Below are 20,109 nucleotides of genomic sequence, written 5' to 3' on the forward strand. Positions count from 1 at the left end.
CTGGCTCAATGGCTTATGAAGATACCGATCTGCAGGTCTCACCAGCAACACCAAGTCATGGATCTTTACAGCTTGGATTTGCCGTTACCCAGAGTGATGGTTACCAAATCTTACACTGTTTTAATGTTTTCAGATGGAAAATGCTGTATATACAAGCGTAGCAGTGAGACACTTTGGACAGTGCTTCCTTCGAGAAGCCCGAGGCAGCACACAAAATATTAACATAAATAACAGCATCTCCTGTGGACTAGTAACGAGAGGTTATTTTCCAGGCTGAAGAACTGAACAGAAGGGAGAGTAGAAAAGCAGGGTTTAATCTCAAGCTTTGCTTTTAAAATAAACTGTTCAAACTACACTCAGGACCATACAAAAGCCCTGCTTTAGCAGCCCAGCAATATTATAATAGGCAAAAAGTGCTGTGTGAGGCTCAAGTGATGCAGCTTTTTGGTCTCCTGCTTTAGACACTTACGTTCCACCTGAAAACCGTCCGCATGGGGTTTGCTTTTTGGTTCCTGGCTCCCAGCTTTTGCGTCGTCATCATCCAGCAGAGGAACATAATCTGTTTTATCCACTGTTTCTCCAACCACGTCATCAAATTTCTCTGCTTCCAGGGTGGCAATGAAGTCCCTTTTCACTTCCTCCTCGATCTCGGGGGGCGGCTCGGTCAGAGCATCCGCAAGGCTGAGGTTGTGATCCAGGTCGGCCATGCTTTAGCACCTCTGCAACCTGGGAAGCAACGCGGGGAAGAACAAAAAAAAAAAGGAAAGAAACATTTTAATAAGAGCTCTTTTAAGTTTAGCCAGAGGTTGACGTTGGTAACCATGTGCCTCCTGTGTCCTAACACTAAGAAACGTTTGCTTTAGTGCTCAATAATTGAGACATTTACAAAAAGCCCCACACCAGGAGGGAAGCAAACAGGTAGATCATCTCAATTGGGTTTCGCTGCATGAACGTTACGTTTCATGTGATGTTTTATCAGAACCTTAAAGAAAAGAAGAGAGAAAAAAGGAAAAAACCCAACACCTGGCCAGCACAAACACAATCTTACATCGATTCCTGCCTTGCCCTAGATCTGAGCCTTAATTACGTATCCTCAGCAGCAGAAAGAGAAGTGACGCAAGCGAATTTAGTCCCTGGGTTGGACCCGGCCCAGGCTCCCCTATGAGGATTAGGGGTTTGCATAATCTCCCATGTAAACTTCAGCGACGCTTCTCATCCCTCGGACAGGGTCCACGGCGTGTTTGCGTCCTCGGCAAACCTGGCTAATGCCAGCAAACCCCCTCTAGCCCCGGGATTTGTGCTGGGAGGTAAAGTTTTAACAACGCTGACATGAAAATATGTAGTAAAGTCCACACATACAGATTATGTATAAAAAGGAAACAGAGTAGAAAGAATCGCTATTTTATCTTTTCCACCCCAATTTGCATCATTCTATTTAACTTACTGGCCCTGAAGAGAAAACGGACCTCAAGTGATTCACCCGTTTTGCAGCTAAAGCTTTGGCACAACAAATACACCCACAAACAACTATTTATATTTTTTTTCCCCCCACATTTCATCCTTTTGAAGTTATTATTAGGAACAGTCAACAAATACTGAAGTGGATTTAAAGCAGGAAACCCCACCACTTTTGATTAAGAGAAGGCACCTTTCCGAAACTTTTTCAGGGCAGGGTCGGTCTGTTCCGAACACCCGATGCTACCGAAGGAGCAGAGAGATCAGAAAGCTCCATCACACCTTTCAGCCACCTGCAGAAATGGTCTGGTACAAACTATAAAAGCCAAAACCATCAAGGGCCATTAGTATCTAAATTTCCAGACGTACGACTCCCACTGCGGGAGCTCAACCTCCTTTAATTTTGGTCTCCTTTTGGAAGCACAAAGCAATTTGATGCCGATCTGTATTAAATCGCTATTTGAGGCACAAGCTGTGCAGAGACTCTCCCTCAATAAAACATTTACTCTGTTTTCAGAGCCTGGCGAGTCAATGGTTGAGAATTAATAGAGAACAAGGACATGGAAGCAACAAGTTCTGAGTTTCACCAACAGAATCACAGAGTGATATGGAGTTGGAAGGGACCTCTGGAGATCAACTCCTCCAACACCCTGCCAGAGCAGGTCCACCCAGAGCAGGTCCCACAGGAACGTGTCCAGGCGGGTTTGGAATGTCTCCAGAGAAGGAGACTCCACCACCTCTCTGGGCAGCCTCTCCCAGGGCTCTGACACCCTCACAGCAAAGAAGTTCCTCCTCATGTTGAGAAGGAACTTCTTATGTTCCAGTTTGTGCCCATTCCCTCTTGTCCTGTCCCTGGGCACCACTGAAAAAAGACTGGCCCCATCCTCCTGACACCCACCCTTTGACTATTTATAGGCGTTGATCAGATCCCCCCCCAAGTCTTCTCTTCTCCAGACTAAAAAGACCCAAGTCCCTCAGCCTTTCCTCAGCAGAGAGATGCTCCAGGTCCCTCATCATCTTTGTAGCCCTTTGCTGGACCCTCTCCAGCAGTTCCCTGTCCTTCTGCAACTGGGGAGCCCAGAAGAACTGGTCCCACTGCTCCAGATGGGGCCTCCCCAGGGCAGAGCAGAGGGGCAGGATGACCTCCCTCCACCTGCTGGTCACACTCTTCATGATGCCCCCCAGGATGCCATCGGTCTTCTTGGCCACCAGGGCACATTGCTGGGAACAAATTCATCCAAAGAGATAGGAAGGATTCATCATCCTACAACCAATTCTCTCTGTATTGGACAAGAACCACCAAACAACATGAGGAGAAAAAAAAGCGTTGAAGCTACAGAATTGCCTACGTAAAAAGGCAGAGCCACTCGCGAGAACAGACAATGGGCATTTGTACGGGTCAGTTAAGGAAGGGCTGACCCCCTGTGGAAGCCCAGGGGCGCTGCTCGACATGGTGAGGGCAGAACACAGCTCCTCTTGTTCCGAAATCACAGCGGCTCCTACTCCTCGAGCTGCGGGAAGTTCTCCGTCAGCAGAACACGGCCACTGCCACATACCTACGGGGCTCCAGCCTCTACGGGGCAATACTTGGCATTCTTTATAAACAATGGTATCACACTGATAGTGCTCTGTATGGAATTGCATGGAAGGGTATTATGGAAAATAATTCAGTTGAATTATTCTCTTTTTTTTCTTTAACAATAAAAGGTCACTCTTCAAGCCAGATCAGGCTTCAAGCAAGTTTTTGTTGGTTTAGATAATGGCCCTGAAGAATTACCACTTAATGGAAATCCAGAGGTGAAAGGGCTGGAGCTCTTCACCCTTCGCGCAGGGTCACAGCTGAAAGAATTATCGCTATTAAAAAAGCCATCTTTATCCTTAAGTGAAAGAGTCTTGATAAGAAAATTCAGGTTTCTTTCAGATCGAGTTTATATCAACACTATTTTCAAGCCACACGGTCTTACCCCCACCCTGTTTACGGATGTGCACCCAGCTGGTAGCATCTGAGTCCCAACTGGGGAAATAAGTCACTTCCACAAGTTCTCTCTTTGCACCGACCGGTCTCTTCGAGGGAAGAAACGAGGCTCTTAACTCGTCATCTTTTCAATCATGTCCTCCCTTGATTTCAACTTGAAAGTGAAATGATGGCTTTTAGGTCAGTCAATCTCCAAATAAAATCCAACAAAATATGGAGCTACGAACGTTTCATCCTTTCATCTTCAGAAAATGTCATTTAGCATAAGGAAGAAAAACGATATTTAAGATTTTCGACAAGCTGCTTCGTGACGTGACCAGGAAACGCGAGAATCAAGGCCATGGTCAGAAAATAGCTACAGAACATCCAATAACTTGGGGAAAAAGCAGGCAAATGCTGGAGCCAACACGTCAGACGCCAAAAGAAAAACCCAACTCCTGTTCCTCCCAGCAGGCGGGACGGGTCGGGCCGAATCGGGCTTCACAGATGTCAAGTCCTTCACGTCTGTGGCGTCACATTTGGTTCTGCACCAGCACCACGAGGTTCACTCACCAAGAACCCAAAGCTTTATATAAATGGCATTTAGGAAAACCTCCCTTTTTAACCTCACTCAAAATGCTCGTTAGCAGCAGATTACAGTCCATAAACTGAACTATCAGCTCACAGTTTTCACACGTTCACTTCAGATTAACCATTCCTGCTATTTTAGTTTCAGGAACACCAGTGCCCTTGTAGGAGCGTTTCTTCTCAACAGCTTAATTTAGGGTCTGTCCAAAGAGCAAGTCACCACCACCCTCCCACTCCAATGGAAACTATTACCCGAGTACTTTATAGAGAGGCCTGTAACATTTCACATCCCCTCCCCTGCACAATCCAAACCCAGTAACCAGCCACAGCCAACACCAGACCACACAGAAACGTGTACGGCCATCGTCATCGGCCTGGAGTCAGAGCAAGCTTCTGAGCAGTATTTAGATGATCCAGAAATTATTTAGTCCTTGTTCCACCAAGATATTCACAGAATCACGGAATGGTTTGGGTGCGAAGGGACATTAAAGACCACGCAGTGCCACCCCCTGCCCTGGGCAGGGACACCTCCCACCAGACCACGTTGCTCCAAGCCCCCTCCAACCTGGCCTTGAACCCCTCCAGGGATGGGGCAGCCACAGCTTCTCTGGGCAACCTGGGCCAGGCTCTCACCACCCTCACAGCAAAGAACTTCTGCCCCACATCTCAGCTCAATCTCCCCTCTTTCAGTGTCAAACCCTTCCCCCTCCTCCTATGGCTCCCCTCCCTCATCCAGAGTCCCTCCCCAGCTTTCCTGGAGCCCCTTGAGGGACTGGAAGGGGCTCTAAGGTCTTCCTGGAGCCTTCTCTTCTCCAGGCTGAACCCCCCAACTCTCTCAGCATCTCTGTGGCCTCCTCTGGTCCTGCTCCAACAGGTCCATGCCTCTCCTGTGCTGAGGAATCCAAAGCTGGAGTCGCTTTTCCTCTAGACCTAAACAAGTGCACTTCGATTAACGGAGCAAGTGCCTCCAGCCCCGCCACATGAGTGGGGTTAGGGAAGCAGTTCCGAATTCTTAAACCCAAATCGAGGCTAATCCCACCCAGATCAGCCTCCAGCATACCAACATCCCACCACAAGAAACCAATGGATCCATATCATGCTTTTTTTGATCCACATGAATGTGGTGGCACTTTATGAAATACCTGCCATAAACCAGCGTTGACAATGTCTCCATTTCAGACCTACGTAGGAACTGGGACACTAAAGCAGTCTAGTTTCTGGGGAAAAATAATAATAATGAGGTTATGCTGACTTATCAGCAGGACATTTCCTTGTCTATATTTAACTTAACAGGGAATGCAGAAACTATGCATAAAAAAAAAATAAATCAGCATAACTAATAAAAGCCATTTATGCATTTTTTGGTAGCAAATAGAGAACTGGTATCTCAGGCACGTAAAAGCCCCCGGCAAATAAGGGGCTGCCCTAACCCAAAGCATGGTGCTGGCTCCAGGAAAGCCTTCTACAGCCCGGGCAGGGTCAGGGACAGACAGAACACCACGAAAACTGGACGAAAAGCGACTTCTCCACTTCCCATCTCTGGTGTGAGAGCAGCCAAATTCCCAGTTTGAAGGAGGGCTTATGGAGTTAAGCAAGACAAAAGAAAATGAGTGTATTGCAGAGGTTCTGCCCAAGGGGAGAAAGCAAATCTGAACCATATTCGTGTGTTGAGCTGCTTAGAGAGACAGATGCTTCCGAAGCCATTTTTCATTCAGATGGAACGACGTTCGCTACGCGCAGGCAGCGTCCAAGAATCTTCATCAAGAAGAAGAATACACCGTGTATTTACAGGCAGTTATGCAAATCAGACGCTAACAGAGCACAGAGACTATGAATCCTGACATTAAGATGAAAGAGCAAAAGCCGAGGAATGACTGAGGTTTCAGAAGGCAGCATTTTAAAAGTGTATTAAATAATTCCTCAGCTGGGAACCAGCTGCCGAGGCCCCTCTCGTTTGTTAATTAGCAGAGGGAGCAGCAGCAGCAGCAGCGATGGTGTAACACCAACCTGCCCGACTCCAGACTGCTGTCTCTGGAAGAGCCTCGGAGCAAAGTCGAGTCCTCCCTGAAGAACATCCCAGTTGAGTAAGTCTTTTGCTCGGAGGAAAGGTGTGGGAAGGAGCAAACCATCGCGTTATCGGTCCCAGTGACAGCTCCACCACAGATGAGGAAAAGAGTCTTCCTGTAGCCAGACATTCCTCAGTCCATTCCAGGAAATCTTCAAATTATTCCACAGCAAATAAATCTTATTGCCTTAATTCACACTACTCTTTTTTTTTAAAAAAAAAAAAAAAAAGGAATTGTTTAGACCTTTTCGTGTTCCAGCAACAGCTGATCCGTTACACCCAGTATTTGCCCCATCTGTTCCTTTTTACACTCAGAATCTTTGTGTACCCAGTGAGTAACCTGTTCCTTTTGATAAATAAAATCCAGCTCCTTGTTCCAGTTCCAATTCCAGCTCATCTGAAATCTAGAGAAGAGTTATTTTAATCTCTCACCCACATCACAGACCCTCTTGTCCTGGGGTCTCCTTCTAGAGTGCCCCTACTATTTACTCAACTCAATTAGTCTCTCCCTTTCAAAACGAGCTCCTCTCTGGGTGTTCCCACCACCTTATTTGATGCCTGACCACATCCACGAGGTTGAGTTTGCTCAGGTACACAGAACTTGTGCGCCACAAACCAGTTTAGAGAGTGCCAGACTCCCAACATCCCAGAGATCCCACAGAAGTCACACTGGCACTTCCTCACACACGTTTTAAGTGACTTAATGGAACTTCCAAGAATCCCAGAATGATATGGGATTGGAAGGGACCTCTGGAGATCATCTCCTCCAACACCCTGCCAGAGCAGGTCCACCCAGAGCAGGTCCCACAGGAACGTGTCCAGGGGGGTTGGAATGTCTCCAGAGAAGGAGACTCCACCACCTCCCCGGGCAGCCTCTTCCAGGGCTCTGCCACCCTCACAGCAAAGAAGTTCCTCCTCATGTTGAGATGGAACTTCTTATGTCCCAGTCTGTGCCCGTTCCCTCTTGTCCTGTCCCTGGGCACCACTGGAAAAAGACTGGCCCCATCCTCCTGACACCCACCCTTGAAGGATTTATAGGCATTGATCAGATCCCCCCTCAGTCTTCTCTTCTCCAGACTAAAGAGACCCAAGTCCCTCAGCCTTTCCTCATCAGAGAGATGCTCCAGGCCCCTCATCACCTTTGTAGCCCTTTGCTGGACCCTCTCCAGCAGTTCCCTGTCCTTCTGCAACTGGGGAGCCCAGAAGAACTGGTCCCACTGCTCCAGATGGGGCCTCCCCAGGGCAGAGCAGAGGGGCAGGATGACCTCCCTCCACCTGCTGGTCACACTCTTCCTGATGCCCCCCAGGATGCCACTGGCCTTCTTGGCCACCAGGGAACATTGCTGGCTCATGGGCATCCTGTTGTCCCCCAGGACTCCCAGGTCTTTTTCATGAAGAAACATCATCTTGTCCAGGAACCTCGGAAAGCAGAAGCGACACAAACATCTCTTATTTGTACAAAGGCACTGCCTCTGACTTCCCAGCAAGGCAAGGGTGGAATTTATTTCCCAAACTTTGTATTTCCATTTTGTAGCTTCCTCCCCCGCTGTGGACATGCCTCTGGGCACGCACAGGCTTTGAGTTTAAAGTCATGATCAGCCTGACCCAGATTTTGTACATCTCGTGTGAAGACAGAGGAAGGGGAGAGCGGGCAAGAGGGAGCAGGGGATGCTGCCCACAAAAAAAAAAAAAAAAAAAAAAAAAAGTATTTGAAAACCTGTAAACTGTGTTTAAACACAGAGAAGCTGTGGCTGCCCCATCCCTGGAGGGGCTCAAGGCCAGGTTGGAGAGGGCTTGGAGCAACCTGGTGTGGTGGGAGGTGTCCCTGCCCAGGGCAGGGGGTGGCACTGGATGGGCTTTAAGGTCCCTTCGCACCCAAACCATTCCATGATTCTATGCTAAATAAAATCCTACTTGGCATGAGGCATTGCCCAATTTCCCCTGGATTTTTGGTGCTCGCCTGCCTCAGTGTCCCCTACATACACGTCTGTCCTGGACCACGGGAGCTGCCCTCGGCCTCTGCTCTTCCTCCGAACCCCGACTGGGATGGCGAGTGGCTGTATCCCTACTGTTAACGAGATATTCTCACCTAGTGAAGGGAAGTTCGAGCAACCTTTATGCTAAAGAGGTATTTATTCACAGAAGTAGCACATCTGTTACCTAAGAGGATTAAAAAAAAAAAAAAAAAAAAGAAGCAGCAATATTTCCTCACTTTTTGTTTGTTTGAATCTGATACAGAGATTTAGGAGAAGCATCTCCATTATTGCATCAGATCCACTTGCTCCTTTAAAATTAGCTCCCAGCCACACGCAGAACAAAATCCCCGACTGGAGGAACTGGGGAGGGCTCAGCCATCATTCCCATTTCTCTCGCCCTAAGTCAGGCTGCTTTTCTTAGCTCTCACCAGTGCTTGGCGGCGGCCGCTGAGGCGTAAGAAAAGGGGGAGAGCAGGGAGCAGATATTTGCAGAGTCATCTTCCTCCGCAGCATCCTGAAGGGAATCTTCCATGAAAAGAATGTCCACATTTATCTTTCAGAAGGAGAGGACACAGCAGGGAATTGAGCTGCTGACTTTTTTGTACATCCCATGGCTGGGCACGACAAATCTATGACCCAATTTAATTTTTTATGATTTTTTTTTTTGGTGCAGTCTGAATCAGTGGGATTAATTTGATTTTTTTTAAAAGTTAAGTAAGGTAAGAGCTCGGCTTTATTTTTATGGATGTTCCGAGTTGCAGGAAATCTCTCAAATGACCAGAAGCTTCTTTTCAGAGGTAATGCGTGTTTGGACTTTCAGCAACCTCAGGATTTCAGCCAGAGTCGTGTCACGCAAAACCACACTCCCCTTCAGGCCATACGTAAATACAGCAAGAGAGTTTCCGGTTATTATTCACATGGCTTAATTAATTGCCTCCCTCCTTTACGAGGGGCAAAAGAAGCAGCAAGTGCAGAGAAGTTGGATTTTGGGGGGGGTTGTTGGTTTTACACCTGGATTGATACAAGAGACAAAGCACTTGTGAAGCTGTTTCCCTTCTCAGCACAGATTCTCTAAGAGCTTTCTAGCTAATTTTAAGTAAGATCATCTAGTCCAACCATCAAATACATGTTCAGTAAGTCCCAGAACCTCCAAGTTAGGTTGATGGTTGGACTAGATGATCTTAAAGGTTCCTTCCAACCTAGACAATTCTGTGATTCTAAGATCTAGTAGATAAGTCAAAAAGGGCACACTAAAGGGAAAAAAGTTCCTGTTACTGCCTCCATGGAAAAATACAAGGACAACGTAGGTGTTCCCCCTCAGGGCCACCAAGCCACAGCACACACAGGCAGAGTTTGGGAACTGGTGGGAGACACGAGGACATGGCAGAAGACTGGGGACAGGGCAAGGTGTCCCTAAGAAGCCTGAGCTTTCCTACAGAAGTCAGTGCCACTGAACCACGCACCAATAACCACAAAACAGCTCCGAAGGCCTGATGCAAATCTGGGTTCGCTTCCCCCGTCAGTTTGTGGCCACACAGGAGATAACACACACAATGGCTGAACTTCTCCCTTTAAGTGGGTTTAGTGAAGTTGTGATTTGGTTTGTCACCAGAATGTCGAAGCCGGGGCAGAGCGGCAGCCGCTGTCGCTTCCTCATAATGCACTTTGCTCTGAGGCATTTCCTCTTCCTCCTCTGGTATCTCACTACTTCCACTCATCAGGGCACTAATAACCCTTCCCTCAGCTTCTGATGGAGGCTGCAAGTCTCGTAGAGCTTCTTCCCCTATAGCAAAAAGTCTACACAATAAAACAGGTTAAACGAGCTCCCAGTGACACCACACACACGCTGAAACAATCCTGGAGATTCCCAAGCTCTCTGGAGCCGGTTTGGTCCTGGGGAACTGAATTTCCACGTGAGGCACACAAGAAGCCAAGACAGATCCAAGCAGATAATGAAAGGAGTGCTCCAAGGCCTCCTGGTCTTTCACTGGGAGAGGACAGTGGGAGTAAACCATCTGCAGGATGAATATGAGCAAAACCACTGGGTACAGGTGAAGCCTTGGGTGGAACACACAGATACATGTCACAGAATCCCAGAATGATATGGGGTTGGAAGGGACCTCTGGAGATCATCTCCAACACCCTGCCAGAGCAGGTCCACCCAGAGCAGGTCCCACAGGAACGTGTCCAGGAGGGTTTGGAATGTCTCCAGAGAAGGAGACTCCACCACTTCTCTGGGCAGCATCTTCCAGGGCTCTGCCACCCTCACAGCAAAGAAGATCCTCCTCACGTTTACATGGAACTTCCTACATTCAAGTTTGTGCCCGTTCCCTCTTGTCCTGTCCCTGGGCACCACTGAAAAAAGACTGGCCCCATCCTCCTGACACCCACCCTTGAAGGATTTATAGGCGTTGATCAGATCCCCCCCCAAGTCTTCTCTTCTCCAGACTAAACAGACCCAACTCCCTCAGCCTTTCCTCAGCAGAGGGATGCTCCAGGTCTCTCATCATCTTTGTAGCCCTTTGCTGTACCCTCTCCAGCAGTTCCCTGTCCTTCTGGAACTGGGGAGCCCAGAACTGGTCCCAGTGCTCCAGCTGTGGCCTCCCCAGGGCAGAGCAGAGGGGCAGGATGATCTCCCTCCACCTGCTGGTCATGCTCTTCCTGATGCCCCCCAGGATGCCACTGGCCTTCTTGGCCACCAGGGCATGTTGCTGGCTCATGGGCATCCTGTTGTCCACCAGGACTCCACAGCTGCTCTCCAGCAGGTCAGCCCCACCCTGTATCAGTGCATGAGGTTATTCTTCCTGATTTGCAGGACCCTGCCTTAATATATATATTAGGGTAGATAGAGATATATATATGTCTCTATCATAGAATAGTTTGGGTTGGAAGGGACCTTAAAGCCCCCCCAGTGCCACCCCCTGCCCTGGGCAGGGACACCTCCCACCAGACCAGGCTGCTCCAAGCCCCCTCCAACCTGGCCTTGAACCCCTCCAGGGATGGGGCAGCCACAGCTTCTCTGGGCAACCTGGGCCAGGCTCTCACCACCCTGATGGTCCATCAGCTTCCTGCTTCGCAATACAGCTCCGAGATAGGAAACCTTATATAACTACATTATATCGATATATACAGATATTGATCTACATAAAGACAGGAGGGAAAACCTCAGAGTTCTCTTTTCCAGGCAGGTCTGGGAACTTTTCCAGGCAGTGGCCGCAAAAAGGAGCTGTGAAACAGTGATGGAGACGCCGGGACACGAACTGGAGGATGAAGGAGGCGACTGCAGCGACTCCACAGATGCTCGGGGCGGATGCGGGCAGGAGCCGCAGCACAGCGGGTGGCCCTCATGCCAACTGCACTTCGTTAGCGCCATTAGTCACTCGTTTTCACCGGCGTGTTCATATTTCAAATAAACAAAGAGCAACTGTCAGAGCAGAAGGGAAACGGGCACAGCGAGGCCGACAGACTGCGACAGGGAAAGTCGTTTGAACGCAACGAGCTCGAGCTGACAAAGCCTTTCTTTTTTTTTCATGTCATACCTTCAACTTTAATAGATTGCAACTTCAGAATTTCAAAGTTGATGGCTTAACGCACTCTTATTTTAATTTCGTGATGATGCCTTGTAAAAGTCTATGTAATTCTGGGGTGTATTCAGTATTTCCAAACAGCATCCATCAACGTGTCGGGTTTCATTACTTCTGATACGAGCCATTTCTCCACTGTTTTAAGTAAAACATTATTTCTGCTGTTAATTGGTACCGCAAATATCCCTGGCTCCTACGACTAGATTGTACAGGAGTCTTTTTAATGAGCATTTCTGCTCCATAAGCTTGAGACATCATCATGAACTAGACTTCCCTTAAGAAAGCACTAATAAAGCCAACGAAGCAGGTTTTCCTCATAGTCAATTATTGCGATGGCTTGTGAACGAGCGGAGCACAGCAGCAGACAGTCCCCCAGTATTCCTGCCTCTGATTCTCTCTGGTTTCTGGAGATTTGAGACAACTTCTATTTTCTTCCTGCCTTCCAGACAGGCCTGGAGAGCCTACACTTCATCAAATGATAAAGCCGACACAGATAACCGGGCAGAAATCCTGAACGAGGCAGAGGAAAGCTGTAAAACCACCTCCTCTCCCCACAGCCGGAGCCTCTACTCGCTGTCAGCATAAAAGCCATAATTAAAGTCAGCCCACAGGCTGACAGTCCAAGATTTTTCAGGTTTCCTAAAGCTACAGTTCAGTTTATAGCTATTCTTTGTAGATGTAGACGTTCACTGGCTTCGAATTATCTGTACTCGATCTAACAAAAAGAAATCCTTTTTCTTTCTCCCAGAAGAAGCTGCAGGGACCAGGAGAAGTCTCTCCAGGGAAGGTAACGGCAACAAGGACAAGTCAAGCCGATTCTTCTCAAGTATAGAAAGATAAGTCATAACTTGAGGAAAAGCAGCCCCATTTGTCTCTCTGGAAAGGACACTGCCCAGTCTAACCAACACAGTGATGGGACATTGGAGGTGTCACTGCCGTAACGGACAAAGCTCTCGAACAGACCTTTCAGCAGCCAAAGCCTCTGCTATTTTAGCATCATTTGCTGCGTCCCATCCTGATGTTTAACACATCCCACTATGGATTCATTCCCAAACACAAGGAGACCAGTCAGCCACGCAACTGGGCTACTGGCCAGAGACCACCTGCAAGGGTAGGAATCCTCCTGCACCTTCCACTTAATGTATAAATACATAAATAAATAAATACCAGTACTTCAAGACTTCGAGGAATCTCTGCATTCTAGCGGCAGGTAACACGCATATTATACGCCCATTATTATCATTCTTTTCAATTCAGTAAAAGCAGTTTAAAAATAAAGTCTGCGTTCAGCACTCATGCAAAATAAAAATAATTAGCTGGAGCTCCATCAAAAGATCAAGGCAGAAGGAAAACCCAAATGAAAGAGCATCAGCAAGAATTCTTGTTTGCACATTGTCTAAATATATATATATATACACACACACACAGGTGCAGGTGCCTGGGTGCACAACATTCACAACTCACAGAAGAGGGAGACTTTGGAGGCATCAATAACAACATGATGTGACTGATTTTATGTGTCTCCATCTTCGATTTTAATAAAGAGGAGACTGTTTCTCACTTGGCAAGTGTCTGACTGTCAGGAATCTACTGGGTCATCCCGTATGCTGGTGTTCTAAAAATAAAGTAAATCGGAAAGAAATCAAACCGTTAATTATCTTCCATATAACAAACACTATTGGTACAGTGACTTTGGACTACGAGCTGCGTGTTGCTCGGAGGTTGGGGATTCTCTGTTCTCAGAGATGTTCAAGACCCAAGAGGACAGAGTCCTGGGCAATCTGCTCCAGAGGCCCCTGCTTTAAGCAGAGGTGTTGGACTGGATTATCTCTAGAGGTCCCTACAACCTCAGTTGGACTGGATAACCTCCACAGCTCCCTACAACCTCAGCCCTTTTGGGCTTCTGATATTCTTTGCAAACCACTCTTCATATTTCCAAAGCCAACCATCAAAAGTCTACAAGTGGAACAAGCCCTAAATCTCTTAATTTAAGAGCTAAAATTCCTTTGGGTTCTATAAAGCTAGTTCTAGGAGTCTCACCTAGTCCTGGCAATGGAAAGGCAGCCACTGACCCCACTTACTAATACATAAAGGCCTTCCTCCTGCTGCTTCCAAAGACCCACAAGTTAGTACTTGTCTGGAATTGCTTCAATTTGTCCACAGCGCGAGGGCAGAAGTTGGTGCTGTAGGAAAAGCCTGACTTACAAAACTACAAAGTCAATCAGATTCAATCGGGAAGGTCAGCTCCAAAAGCAAGAATTTCATGTACGTACACAAAAAAGATGTTGGTTCCTCACTACTCTCCTCACCACCTTCTTCCTGGATATGAAAATGCAGCTTTAAGAGAAAAGCAATCATCATCTAAAAGAGCTTCCGAATGTTATTGCCACTTTTGTATCAGAGTATTTGGGCTTTTGGGAGCTTGCTGCTGGCGGAGTTGTCTTGACCAGCTGATGGGGCTGAAACAGCAGCCCGTGGCTAGTCCTGTGGGCCAGGAGTTGCCCTTCCAGGTAGACATGGATCCCATTTGAGGGCTCCCCATCCAGAGCATCACCCTCCCAGTCCCGCACAGCAACGTGTGGCCATGGGCCAGGACGTGGCAAGTAAGAAGAGAGCAAAAGCCATATGAAAGGGGCTTTTTTCTTGCTCAATTTCGTTTGGCTTTTTAAATCTTTGGACTGATATTTTTCTCCCTGTAGTTATTTTCTAGGAAAGGATTAGGATGTGGGGGGGAAGAATGGAAACACACGACACGTCTCCATCAGTTGGGAGTGGTGGCCTGTTACTGGTCACGCACGGGAAGAATATTGCCATTCTCCTCCTTCCCAGGAGCACCACAACAGGCGGAATCACCTACAGACACACGGTAATTCAGAACTCTTAGAGCACTCTGGATAAATATATTTTATTAATATATTATCCAAACTCTAGCTAGAACTATAGACTTCTTCCCTTCAGGATAAAAACCCCTCCTTTTGGGGGTGATATGAGATCCTCTCCACTAACTTGTAATAGCGTTGTGGTTTTTTTTTTGTACATTGATGAAGTAAAGATGACCGCATCACGTTTTATTTATGCATTCATGGATTCCCCGTTAGAGAACTTCTTCCCAAAGTACTGCTTCAGGGAAGACATGAGAAGTCATGAAATAGGCCCTGTCGCTGCTCTGAAAGCATTTGGAGTTGCTGATGCACCTGAGAAGGCTGGACTTACCTGTGGCTGTCCCAGCTCCCCAAGAAACCATCATGGGACTCGGGGATCACCACGTCCAGAAGCGTTTCCTCTCCAGAACACAGCATTTTCCCGGCACAGAGTGGCCCTTGCTCCTTCCAAAGATCTCAGTGTGAAGTCCGGTGCACGGAGAGTTGTTCTGTGCAGTGAGACTGGTTGGTAACTGGGATTTCAGAGTCACAGTTTTCTATCTGTTACATTCCCTTTTGGTCTTAATTCAGGTTCCTCCTCTGCTAGGGTGAGGAGATACTTTTCTACAGAACTTGTCTTTACTACATGCAATGGCTCCAGAAGGAGATGGCAACAGGAACTCCAGGCACAAGACCTACAACGCTCTTTATCATACACTTAACAGCTGAGCAAAGCCAAGACAGCAACTTCACAGAGCTCCTAGAGACAGAAAACGCCAAACGTTCAAGATAATAGCTCTACTGCATCCCTGAGAATGAGACTCAAATTGCTTTGAATTTGTCTAAAAGCCTGAAGTTTGCAGTTTCCCCATGGTAGGTCCCACTGGAGAGGGAGCACAGCGCCCTTCAACAGCAAAGACCCCAAGATCCCCAAAAACCACTTCAACCAACAGATTTAGCACAGACAGAGCTGCCCCAATGCTACCAAACCTGACCAGAGTGAACAACAGTGAACTGAAAATAAAGTTGAGACTTCCCTCCTGTCCAAATCACAAGCAAACCCTGGAAGGACAAGAAGTGGAAGGAAACCCACCTGAACCAGTGTTTGGAGAAGCTTAGCTGGAACCAAAGCAAAGTCTTTGGGCACAGAAGGGTGGTGGGAAGAGGGGAGGAAGAGGGCTTTCCATCAGTCTCACCACAACTGGACAAAACCCAGAGCTGGGAGGCTTTTGGAATCAGACTGAGAGGAGGAAGAGTGAGAGAAATCACCCAACAGACCTCCTTCAACCCTGATTTCACTCCACTTGCACCCATTCCCAAAAAATACATGGCGTGTATTTGTGCCTTCAACGAGCATTTTGCTACGGTTAATTATACTTAAGCACACCCAGATAAGAGAACACCAGCCTCCGGAACAATTCCCTCCCTTTGGGCAATTTCACTCCCATTAACCACTCAGCAAGATGGGGTAAGACTCCGCGAGTCCCATTGCTACATTAGGAGTTGTACCATTTCCAACCCGATAAAAAGTCACATTAATAAACTTGCCTTAAGTTACAGCAGGATAGAGACTCTGCCAGAGCAGCTTCACTGGGAGGACAAGAATAACTTTCCTGTAAGCCCCAGCGGGGGATTAGGGACTCTAGAAGGTGGGGATTAATGGACTTGGCTGGCCTTCAAAAAAGCCACATGGAAGATGAGTTCATAGATAATAACCGTGAGGGACTTTCAAGCGTCTTGCTCCGCACAGGCCTACGAGCGCTGAAATAAGAGCCCTAAAAAAGGCTGGGATGTCATCTCCAAAAATCATAAACACTTACCTAAGGAAAAAATAAAGGAATCTGCCAATCTGCCTGCCTTCTGCACCAACTTGTAAGGTTTACCTCTAAAATGACCTATTCCTTAACTACTCTTAAAAAAAAGAAACTGCCCAGAGTGCTACTCGTTTGGGGCTGTGTCGCAGACAGGGTTTGCTGCTCTGCACCAAATAAGGAGAGTTTCATTAATCACGGGGGGGAAAGAGCCTCCTGTTTTCCCTTGGCAGAGGAGGGAGGGAAAGACAGGCAAAGAGGGGGCAGGGAAGGAAGAGTCGGGCTGTTGGCAAAGCGCTTGCTTTCTGTGTTTCACATGGTCTGCTAAGCCCCAAACCAAACAGGCAGCTGCTCCCGGCAGCTGCTTTCCTTTAATAGCACATGCATCAGAAAGGAAAGCAGCTCCCACCTTCCCCATGAGCAGAACCCAGAAAAATAATGGCTTTCTGGCCTTTGCTAAAGCGTCCCTTCTCTCAGGAGGCAGAGTGGGGTGGCACCTTTCTAATATAGCCGATGAGTCAATAATTCTCCTTTTTATTCGGTATTTTCTACCTCCTTGTTTTTCCTGCAGGACCATCTCGCTGCCGTAGCCTGGAAAGGAAGGTGAAGAAGTGGCAAAAAGAGGGAGAAATTTCACTCCAAATTTCACCCCAGTCACTTAGTCCTCGCATCAGCTCCTCGAAATTCTTCCTACTCCACCATTTGTCTTATACACGTGGCTCCCAGAACAACAGATCCTGTGCTTCCATGAGAATTTTGGCTTTCATTTCTAAGCTGATTCCTTCTGTTATTGCTCGTGAATTAAACTGTACAGTGTGAACACTGGAACTGCAAACCAGGAGATAAGAAAGAGTTCAAATCACGCTGCAAGAAGAATTTTTCAGAGATCTGGTCCAGCTTAATTAGGGCTGTATTATCGCTGTGCGACAGTGGGTCCTCCACCCCTCCCCGAACTCACAGCGCTTTGGATATAGACACACATCTGAGAGGGGAGGAGGGAAAGTAAGACCACAGAGGATAGATTCTGAAATTAAATTAATCAAAAAAACCTCTCACCGAAGAGTAAAATAAGCAGCCATTAAATAGCATTTAATGTCTTACATCCATATGTTATCTCCTGCACACATCAAGAAGTTCATTGTAGCAAACCTTGAAAATTCCATGTTAAACTTTCTGTAGAACAACGGAAACAATTCAAGCTTGTGGAAATGAGCCGGCAGAAAAGGGAACAGAGATGCTGAGTTGCCCCTATTTCACAAGGGGTATCAAGGAGGAGGAATCAAGTCATAGATGGCATTGGAAGGACCTTCTGAAGGCCCTGGAGATTAGCTTTGGGTTTCTCCTAACTCAGATACACAATCTGATGCCCACAAGAAAAAAGGCTGGACACCATCCAGGCTAGAGAAGTGCCCCAAGATCAACACGTTGACCAATGTCACTCAAAAAAACAAGATAAAAACGTGAGGAAGGAGCATAAAACCATCCCAGGTTACGGAGAGAAGCAGCTCCAGCAGATAGAACCACAAAAGAGAAGCAGCTCATTTGGCAACGGGGTACCCACAGTCACCGCTTCCAGGAACTCACTTTACATACGAGCTTCGCTCCTTTATCTAGAATAATTCTAGTTATATCAGTGACTACATTAGAGCAGCTACTTGGCTTTTAATTAAAAATAAGCACCTCTCTTGACAACGTAATTATAAAGCATGAGAACCTGTCAATCAGGACACGGAACTGGTACCTTCCAAACAAGAAGGTTGACAAGGAAACTATTTTCATCGAGGCCAACTCATCAGCAGCTCCATGTTTCGGAGCCAGAGGAGTGGAACAGGAGACCTGTCAATGGTTCTTCAAGTAAACGACTTGAGAAAGTCAAAAAAAAAAAAACCTTGAAAGAAACAAATCTCATTTATATACTAAGAAATGAGTTTTGGCTCCTTGCAAATCCTGCAAGATCTTTTTTTTAGCAAGTAAATTAGTTTATGGGCTCCTCAGGTGTGCCTTAGAGAATTGTGCCCTGCCCTCAGGCATTTGAGAGGTTGAGATATGCCCCAAAAGAGACCTGGAACTAGAACAGACCCATTGGAGCTGGTGGAGAGGTAGGGGGTTGCCTTTTGAAAACTACAACAAAGCCTTGCGGAATCAGACATTTAAAAAGGAGAAATAAATGCACCAGCCAGAGCAGAACCCTGCGACCACAGAGGCAAAACAGCCTGGGGTCAATGTGCCCATTTACCGAGCATTAGTGGCCTTTTGTTCGCTTCACATGAGTCAGATCTTCAGGCCAGGAACAAAATTCAGGCCCTGTATCTCCACAGAGGTCACTCAGAAATTCATGGAGAAAATTAAAAAAGTCTCTAGACACATTTAGGGTGGGAGCAGAGGACACCCAGAGGATTCAGAACTGCAGAGCGTGGTCTTTACCCTGTTAAGAACAGCTTTGGGATCCCCAAGGCTGTCTTTACACTGTCTTTGCACCACCTTTTGAAATTAATTTCATGGATTTTGCTCATCTTGGAGCAACTCCCCAACAGATATAATGGAGATTAAACCTATTCTGTGTTACTAGGAGTTAGTAGGGATATTTGTGCCTCCGCACAAGTGAGAAAGGCAAAAATCGGAAGTCCTTTTAGAACAAGGTAGAAGCGTAGAGCTTTAAAAATGCTGAAATAATTTCACTTCAGAATCATATGTAAAGCAGGGGAAGGTCTGATGAGTCACCCCAGAACTCCCCGAGGTGGGAACACACACACGCTTTTGAGGGACCAGAGAATAGAAGGCACATCCGTGTGCTCCATTACCCGTGTGAATGCTCTGCAGGCCAGCAGAGAGGAGACTTTCTCCCTCAGCAAGGGAATTCCGTGCAAGAGGACATTATCTCAGCATCCGTTCCTGCTGTGCCAGAACATCCAGGCCCAGTGGAGGCAGCATCACCAGATGCCTCCACCAGCTCCAGTACCTTCCATGCTACCAAGGGGGGAGAAAAAGAAAAAATACAGGCACAGAAAAGTTTGCAAATTGCTGAATAGCACATTAAAAGGCATTTAAGCTGTCGGGCGAGGCCCGATATGAAACACTGCTAGATGAGAAGTTGAGCAAGGACGTTCATGTTCTCCTTCATAAGGGTATTTATCAGATTCTTGAATTATAAAAACAGGACATTCTGAAAGCACTGTGTCATCCCGGCCGGACAAACCCAACAGCAAGGAAAGCTAAAGGTTACGTGCCAGAGCCTTCTGCTTCCTCAGGACCCGCAGCTTATCCCTTTTAGGCAGAGGGGGACGCCAGCCCAGCCCTTAAGCTCCTGTTATTCCCTCCCAGCACGGCATTTTAATTCTCTCGAAGCAGGGAAACACTCCTGCTCTCACATGATGTTTATTCTTAGAGAGGATCCCAGGGATTTTTATTTAGCTAAGTTCGGTCATGCAGTTGGCCACGCGCCATAAGAGCATCACAGAACTTCTCGGTTCTGAAAAGGGAGCGGCATTAGCGCGGGTATAGACATATTAACGGCATTAAAAGCAGCAGGTTAGGCAAGAGAGACCCGGGTAACCGAAGATAAATAACTCTCCACCAAAAAGTTGTTACTGCCATACAAAGTTCATGACAGACTTCATAAAAAGCAGCACATGACGGCCACAGTCTGAGGTCAATTTAACTGCTTGCACCCTCCAAAGAGGTGAACCTAAATCCTCCTGAGCTAATCAAAAGAACAAATTCTACCTTTTGAGCCTTTCCCATTCTCTTGAGCGGGTTTTAATGACCAAATTCCTGCCCGCCTGAGAAAGAGACCAACATCAGCTAGCAGTGACCCA

The 20,109-nt window shown here is 47.1% G+C and overlaps 1 protein-coding gene across 1 annotated transcript in view; it reads right to left on the minus strand.

The window, feature by feature from the left end:
- Nucleotides 1-20,109, minus strand: part of MAP4 (microtubule associated protein 4) — a 157,172-nt gene that overhangs the window by 100,867 nt on the left and 36,196 nt on the right. The window contains exon 3 of the mRNA XM_074157655.1: nt 470-726. Coding sequence (XP_074013756.1) covers nt 470-707 — 238 coding nt within the window. The 5' untranslated portion in view covers nt 708-726. The remainder of the gene's footprint in view (nt 1-469; nt 727-20,109) is intronic.

This window comes from Numenius arquata, chromosome 12 (assembly GCF_964106895.1).
Source record: "Numenius arquata chromosome 12, bNumArq3.hap1.1, whole genome shotgun sequence".
NCBI lineage: Eukaryota > Metazoa > Chordata > Aves > Charadriiformes > Scolopacidae > Numenius > Numenius arquata.